Below are 9,017 nucleotides of genomic sequence, written 5' to 3' on the forward strand. Positions count from 1 at the left end.
AGGAGTATCAGTTGTTGGTTCAAGATGGGTCTATATGAACAAGAGTGATGAAGATGGATTCATCATCAGGAACAAAGCTAAACTGGTTGTCAAAGGCTACTCACAACAACAAGGCATAGACTATAATGAAACCTTTGCAACTGTTGCAAGAATAGAAGCCATTAGGATTTTCTCGGCATTTGCTGCATACAGGAACTCTAAAGTTTACCAAATGGATGTGCATTGTGCATTCTTGAACGACGAAATCGATAGGGATGTCTATGTTCAACAACCTCTTGGATTCAAAGATCCAAAGTTCCCCAACCATTGCTATAAGCTTTAAAAGGTTGTATATGGATTGAAGCAAGCTCCAAGAGCATCATATGGAACATTGTCCAAATTCTTAGAAGACTCCAAATTTCAAAGAGGTTCTATTGATCCCACTCTATTTAGGAAAATCCAAAACAACCATTTGATCGTCGTCCAAATCTATGTCAACGACATCATTTTCGGTTCAACCAGCAAGGACCTTAGTAATGAGTTTGCTGAGTTGATGAAAAGCAAATTCATAATGAGTATGATGGGTGAGCTCAACTACTTCCTACGTCTACAAGTTCGTCAATCTCTTAAAGGAATATTTATTGGTCAAGAGAAGTATATCAAAAACCTGTTGAAGAGATACTCCATGATGAATGCATCAACTGTAAGACACCAATGTCTACATCCTACAAGCTTGATTTAGACCTTGATATGAAATCTGTAGATCATAAGCACTACAGAGGAATGATTGGCTCATTACTGTACCTTACATCTAGTTGACCAGACATCATGTTTTCAACATGTCTGTGTGTACGCTTTCAAGCCAATCTAAAGGAATCACACCTCATGGCAGTCAAAAGAATTTTCAAATATCTGAAAGGAATTGCTTCTCTGGGTCTATTATATCTTGCTAAAGGCAACTCTATCTCCAAGCCTTTACTAACTCATATTATTGAGGATGCAAGCTCGACAGAAAGAGCACTTCTGGTAGCTGCCAATTCTTAGGAGGCAGATTGGTCAGTTAGACCTCAAAGAAGCAAACATGTGTTTCAACCTCTATTGTTGAAGCTGAATACATTGCTGCCGCCAGTTGTTGTTCTCAAGTGCTCTGGATGCAAACACAATTGAGATATAATGGATTCAAAATGCAACATATCCCCATCTATTGTGACTCTAAGAGTGCAATTGTAATCTCTCACAATCTAATCAACCACTCAATGACCAAGCACATTGATATCAAGTATCACTTCCTAAAAGATAATATTCAAAAAGGTCATGTTGAGCTTCATTTTGTTCCTACAGACGAAGAGACTGCAAATGTGTTCACGAAAGCTCTAGATAAATCCAAGTTCTTACACTTTCTAGGACGACTTGGCATGCTTAATCCAGATTCTTTAGGAATTTGAATTTTTTTCAAAAGTTATTTTTTAAGAAAATTCCAAATATATATTATTTTTTGTTTTTTTTCACAAAAGAAAACTCCAAAAAGATTTTACTTTCATTTTTATTTTACACACAAGAAAACTCCAAAAAGATTTTACTTTTATTTTTACTTTATACAAGAGAAAACAACAAAAAGATTTTGTTTTCTAGTTTTTGTCTTTACTACAAACAAAAGAAAATACAAAAAAGATTTTATCTTTCATTTTTTCGAAAATAATGCAAGTTGTTATCACAACTATGCAGATGAAGAAGATTAATTGCTCCACACATTAATGATTTTTCAAAATACTTAATTCTGTGGTTCTTCAGTTTGCTTCAGTACACAACTAATATTGGTACTTTAGTGACCATTAACAAGCTTCATTGTTATACTCTACTTAGAGTTATAACATACATTAAGTACTAATGTTATGTGGGATTATTGGAGGTGAACTCTAAGGTTTAGTTAAGCCAATGTGTTATAGTATATTTGTGGCTTCCCTGTCCTAATGAACTCGTGAGACAAAAATGCGAACTTGTTTAGTTTGAGGGACATACAAAGTTTTGCTTTGTGAATATCTGTACCTAATAAAAGGCTTCTTCGTTAAAACAAAGCGAGCCAAGTTCCAAGTTTATCTGTTTAATTTCTACACTTTGAGTCTAGTTATATATTCAATAAGTTATAGTTCAGGAGTGGAGTCAATCTGTGACCTTTGGGACTCGCTGAGTATTCCCTTGGGGATATATTTATATCTATCCACCTAATTATAAAAGCTTGGATGGATGGGAAGAAATATTGTTTAAAAGGGTTTCATAGAAAGTCATGGACTCCATTAGTGACCTAAACGATTCCGAGCACTCCAATGAATTTCTTAGAAAGTCACTAACTAAAGTACAAATAGAAGTAAAGCTAGGAATTATTTGCTTGTGTACTTTGTCAAAGTTAGAGTTAGAAGAAAAGATTAAAAAAATCAAAAGAAATTAATTTAAAAAAAAAGAGTTCTACAAAAAAAAATCTAGTTATATTCTTAGGTCAATTATATATATATATATATATATATATATATATATATATATATATATATATATATATATATACAATATTTTTCTTTAAAAGTCGTGTCACTTGGAATTTAGCAATACCTTTTGAAACGAAATGGGTAAATAAAAGGGTATAGGTGGTAGGAATGCCAAAAATGAATGTTGTTCAAAATAAGTGGGGTACGTTTATGAGGATTGTTAGTATTTAGGGTTTGGGAAGTAACTAGGCCTTAGACACAAATATACACATTATGGTGAGACATAATTGGTTAGTACAAATCGGGTTATTTTGTGTGATGTTAATGAAATCAAAAATAATAATCAACAAAGGAAATTCATTACAATGTGAAGTGAAGGATCATACACAGAATTTAGTTGCTTGATAAATCTGTAAGTGACAATAAGATAATCCACAATGCTTCTAAACCAGTCACCCTTCTAAGTTTTAATGTTTCCTTAAGATTATTTATTCCACATGCATACACTTCACTGCATGTTACTATTTCCTTCTCAGATTCTCTATCCACATGCACACACATCACTTTCAAAGACAGATTACGTAGTGTTTGCATTTTCATACTTTCTATTTAAATCATGCCTTAGAATCTAGGCAAAGCAGCTAAGTTAGATAGAGAATATCACTTACTTGATCATGGAACATCCTTAGCCAAGTGGAGCATCTTATGACAAGTGGACCATCCTCTTCAAGAAAACCATATGTGCTTGTCTTGGTTCATGGAGCATTCTCATACATGATGAAGAAGGAGAAGATCAAAACCTTTAAAGGACATTTGAGATCCATCTTGGACCAACATGGAACAACTTTAGGTACATGGAGAAACTTCATGCACTTGGACCAACATGGAACAACTTTAGGTACATGGACCAAATTTGGATCATCTGCATTCAACTTGGAGCATCTTAGATTCTCTTGGAGCAACTTCATTAACTTGGAGCAACTAGAAGTACTGTGGATCAACTTCACCAACTTGAAGGATCTTGATCACTTGGACCATCCTCGTCCAACTTGGAGCAACTGCATGCTCGTTGACCATCTTGGACCATCTCCACTTCCTTGGACCAATTGGACGAATGAATGTATCATCTTCATCAACTTGATCACTTAGATCATCATGGACCATCTCTACTACCTTGGATCAACTGGAAGTCACTTGGACCATCTTGGAGCATCTTCAGTCACTTGGAGCATGTTCAAGAACATTGGAGCATGATCAAGAACTTGCAACATCTTCAGCCACTTGGTGCATCACATCCATATGGATCATCGTGTCAACATAGGGCATAATGAATGTGTCATGCACATTTTGAATAGGTCATACACGTTTTTAATGAGCCATGCACGTTTGAAGTAGGCCATGCATGTTTCAAATAGGCCATGCATGTGTCAAGTAGGCCATGCATGTCTCTAGTTGGTCATTAACATTCCTTATGTGCCATGCACGTCTCTAAGATAACATCCATGCATGTGCCACCTTTTCTTTCTTGATTCTCAAGTCATCTTTTTCTCGCGCGCGACTCAAGTTGATTTTTCCCTATTTATACTTGAGTGTCATCCAAGTTTTCTGGGCCCACAATTTGGCCCATGCAAGCCCTATCTCGGCTTATTGAGAAACCCTAGCAACCTTCACCTATAAATACTTCACTTCTACTTCTTATTCTTGTTTTTTTTTACTTTCTCACAAATTCTTCTCTCATATCCGATTGGAGCAATATCGAATTTTGTTTTGGAGAAAAATCGAAATTTTCTTGAGCTTGGAGCAACATCTGTTAGCGAGCAAAGTCCTTGGTGCAACTGTGGCCTTGCAAATCTCCTTGCAGCACTTAGGTCAACTCCTTGGCACAAGAACCTCACCTTCAGTCAACAAGCTCCTTGGCGCAACAAGCCTCTTGGCACAACAAGATCCTTGGCGCAACAAGCTTCTCTTGAGCAATAGCCCTCGTGAGCAACACAAACCCTACTTGCTCCACAACTCTTTGTGCGCCATACACCTTCAACCTGATCCTTCTCTTGCTCCATCAATAACCCTCATGAGCAACAACCTTATGAGCAACAGTCTTCGTGAGCAACAACCTTGTGAGAAACAGTCTTCGTGAGCAAGAGCCTCGTGAGTAACAACCCTCATGAGCAACAGTCCTTGTGAGCAATAGCCCTCGTGAGCATCAACATCATTGTGTTCAACAAGGTTTGGAGCAACATCATTTCGTGAACAAGACCTTGGAGCAAGATATTGGCACAACTCCAATCCCTTTGCAAGCATCTTGGTCCAACCCTTGATTTAGAGCATCTCCTTGGCACATCATCATCTTGTGCGAATTTCTTCATCTTATGATATCCTACCTTGTGCCATGCTCAATTTGTTTTTGGAAGCAACCTTCTTGACCCAACATCATTTTTGTGTTCAACACTTTAGCACACCATCCCAAAAAAAATGAGCAACTTCGGCCTCCCAGCAGACTTTGGCGCAACAAGCATCTAACTTCGGCCTCTCAAGAGCGTCCTGGCGCACCTCGGTCAATCCTTGGCGCAACTTTGGCCTCCCAGCAGTCTTCGGCGCAACAACCATAACTTGTTTGGCGCAACCTCTTTTGCACATTTTCTCTCTCATGCATCCTCGGTGACTGACTCCTCTCATGCGCATCATCGGTGACCGAATCCTCTTCGCAGATCACCTTGGTCTACTTGGCGCAGCTAGCACTTCTCCTCTTGCGCCATTTCCTTCATGCGTCAAACCTCTCTTGCGCCATACACTTCTCCTCTTGCGCTTACTTCCTCATGTGCCACTCCTTTTCCTCTTGCACCAACCCCTCTTGCACCAACCTCCTCATGCGCCACTCCTTCTCTTCTTGCGCCATCCTCCCTCTTAGCCATACCTCCTCTCTTGCGCCACAACTCCTCTTGGCCCCTTCACCACCATCCTCGCCCATCTCCTCCTACTCGCAGTTTCTCCTATTGCGCCATCTCTCCCTCTCAATCCTTCATCCCTCCTCGTGAGCATCCCCTCTTAAGCCCTCTCATTGGCACTTCCCCCCTCCTTCTTGCGCCATTTTTTTCTCTCTTCTTTTTAAGTTTTTTTTCTTTCTTTTTTTAGTAAGTTTTTTTTTTGGAATTAGACAACCAATTTTTTTAAAAAAAATAAACAATTTCTCTTATTATTATTTTTCTTTTTTAAATCTTAGTATTTATCTAATTTCACAAGATATCTACATTTTTTAATATATATATATATATATATATATATATATATATATATATATATATATATTTTTTTTTTTGAAGGAATCATTTTTTTAGAACAAAAATTTTCTTTCAAATTATTTTTGATATGCTATAGTCATTTAAGGCCAAGACTTAACAACTTCGTTTTATCATAACGCTCGTTGATATGATTTAGCAAAATATCAAAGTTTTTATTTTTTTTGTTTGTCGAAAAAGATCAAGTTTTTCATTCTTATTCAACACTTGATTTTTTTCTTCAAACTTCTGGCCAAAAAAAAAAAACACAAAACGAATTTGAAAATTTTTCCTTTCCGACTTTCATTCCCTTATCTGGACAAAAAGTTAATTCTTGTCTAGGTTATGCAAATTCAAACATCTTTTTTTTTTCAAATCAAAAATTGATTAGAAATTATACTACAACTTTTCCAGCAATCTTTTTACATTACTTATCAATTCCAAGTCTTTTTTTATTCCAATTTTCTTTCAATTGTCATATTGACAGTTAAAATTTTCTTTAACAAAATCTTTCAAGTTCGAAGAACATTTTCTCTCGAAGTTAAAATTTTTATTATTTCTTTATAAAGTTTTTCTAAGTGTATCTGCTTCAACAGAAAATTCCATTGAAGCAGAGAAGGAAAATGTTAAATCAATATTTTTATGTGATTGTCACTTGAAATAAGTTGAGTATTGATTTACATTTTCTAACAAACATTATTAGAATATTCAGGTTGGAAAGATCCTAAAGATTCAACAAGTGTTTGAAGAATCAGATGTTGGAGCACTTGAAGTTGACATGGAGCACTTGCTGTATACATGGATCACTTGCTAAACATTGAGCACTTGCAACTTACATGGAGCACTTATTAAAGAAAGTTGGACCATCATGATCTCATATGGCACATCTAGATCATATGTAGAGCATCAAGATATTGGTGGATCATCTGGAATAATGATGGCTCGTCAGAAACATTGTTGGCTCATCCATGACTCTATAGCTCAACAAGACATTGATGGATCAACATGAATATTGGTGGCTTAACTTAAGTCAATGTATCAACATGATCACATTGATGGCTCAACAAGATTGCTCATGGCACATCATGTACAATGAAGTCACGTCCAAATACTCAATAGCACATGCAGGTCATCCATGGTTCATCATGAACACGTGGTTGTACATATTCAAGTTCAAGACGCATTCTAACACTCAAAAAACAACTCAACTTGATCAATAACACTTGGGATCCATTATAAAGTTCCTCTTCCTTACTCTTCCTTGTACTTCCTTGCTCAATTCTAATCATTCTGCTCATTCCCTGCTCAATTACTGAACTTTATGAATATGAGACACATTTTAATCATTGATATTGAACATACAAAAACGTTTTTATCATTAACTTGGTGATTCACAACTCTTTATTTTCCGCATTACTTGCCACTTGACAATTTTGAAACTCTGTTTCAGTATTTTGCAACACTTGGACTCTTCTAGTCTAGGTTTACTGAATTTTTCTCATTTCCTCAACCTTAAAAACCCTTCTTGTAGATTAATCTTGTTTCTTGTAATGTATGGAAAATGATTATTGTTTATTGATTATAAAACCACAAGGATATATCATATACAAAACCTCTACAATAGTTGTCTTTATCTCGTGAGTGTTCTTTTAAATGAGTTGGTGTTGCTCCTTTATGGTTGGGCGTGGGGTATAAAATGAATATTATGTTAGGTATGAATTTATAGAACAAGTTTCATCTTACAGTTGGTGCTACATGGTGCTTTGTTTTCATGTTTAATTCAATTGACATCAAGTGTGTGTCCTTGGTGTTATCTAAATATTTGTTATGATACATCTTTGTGGTATTGTGTGTATAGGGGGCATGACACTAAAATCTTGATTTAAATATGTGGCTTGATCAGTTGAAACGGTAGGAAACCATTTCCAAGGAGCTACACCCGACTGAGAAGGAGATGACGTAGCAGAGGCGAAATTGGTGTGAGCAACCACAGACGATGGTAGTTGCGCTTGTAAAGCGCTACTGAGTAGACCGGTGCATGGATGAGTCCAATACTTTTATTTTCTCTGTTGAAATTGCCCGCCATAGGAGCGACGAGGATAGCATGTGGGCTGTGATTGACAACCAAACCCCCACGGTGGCATTGGACAACCGTAGGGCTGCCATAGAGATAAGGTAGCAAAAATAGGCGGAAAACTGTGTTGATCCGAAGCCTGGTGACAGTTATCATGAGAGTTGTTACGACGATTGTTGTCGGTACATGGAGGCCAATAGTCCAAAGTTGGAGGAGTAGAGCCTATGTGAAGAATTCTTGGAGATGATGCATGATCGGAGTGTGTCGGTTAAGATGGGTGATCACCATTAAGATGAGACTCCTCCAATGTTATCATGGAATGTGCTTGAAGAAATGTTGGAAACAGTGATCGATGGCAGATAAGAGTTGCAATGTTGTCAAACCTTAGGGTGAGAGCATTGAGAAGGTGGGTGAAAAGAGTCTTCTTGGGAAACTTGGCACCGATATTGGCAAGCATGTCGACTATTGCAGTCATTTTGGTGAAAAAATTTATGATGGTTGGATCACCAAGGGTGATAGAACGAAGCTCACTTTCAAGTTCGATGACCCGAGCTTTTGTCTTGTCTCGGAACAAATCTTCAAGAGCTTTCCAAATTTGATGCGAAGTCCAACCGTCTTTGAGAACAATGGTGAGAATAGGTTGAGAAATTGTGCCGTAAATCCACATAGCAACCAAGTTATCGAGTTTCGACCATTCTACACTATTACAAATGGTGGAAGTGAAAGTGTCATCCAAGTGACCCATAACCGCATAAGCTTTGTAATGGGAGGAGAAAAGAATTAAGGTTTGAGGGTACTTGCCTCTGATACCATATTAGGGTGAATCTTTTCCCATGAATAGAGTAGTTACATTAATGAGAATATATAGTACATGATAATAAAACACAGGCCGAGCCCTGGATAATATAATGATGGGCTAACCAAATATAATCTAATCTATACTAATAATAAACAGTTAAATCGTAGTGTGTTATGTTATAAATATCTTGTTCTTCATTCATAAGGAAAATAAATTTTACTTCTATTTCTCAGCGTTGGTGCTTGCATATGATCCCATATAAGGAAACTCGAAGATTGACTTCTTCCAAAAAGAGTACTCTCATGTGCATTTGTTGTGCACTTAGTGTCGAGCCTCCGTTGCTAAGTGGGTATCGTATGAGTTTGGTGCTGTTTATTTTCATGCGCTAAATAGAACTAGTGTTGGAAATA

At 37.0% G+C, this 9,017-nt stretch overlaps 1 protein-coding gene across 1 annotated transcript; it reads right to left on the reverse strand.

Moving 5' to 3' along the window:
• Positions 1–8,076: 8,076 nt before the first annotated feature.
• Positions 8,077–8,553, reverse strand: LOC145157905 (uncharacterized). Its single transcript, XM_079076881.1, has one exon. It carries the CDS (start codon positions 8,551–8,553, stop codon positions 8,077–8,079), a length of 477 nt encoding a protein of 158 aa, XP_078933007.1.
• Positions 8,554–9,017: the final 464 nt, after the last annotated feature.

The sequence above is a fragment of the Lactuca virosa genome, chromosome 2 (assembly GCF_052849685.1).
Source record: "Lactuca virosa cultivar CGN04683 chromosome 2, Lactuca_virosa_CGN04683_v6, whole genome shotgun sequence".
NCBI lineage: Eukaryota > Viridiplantae > Streptophyta > Magnoliopsida > Asterales > Asteraceae > Lactuca > Lactuca virosa.

Coding starts and splice junctions, on each gene's coding strand:
- LOC145157905 (XM_079076881.1), bottom strand. CDS start 8,553: ATGGGTCACTTGGATGACACTTTCACTTCCACCATTTGTAATAGTGTA.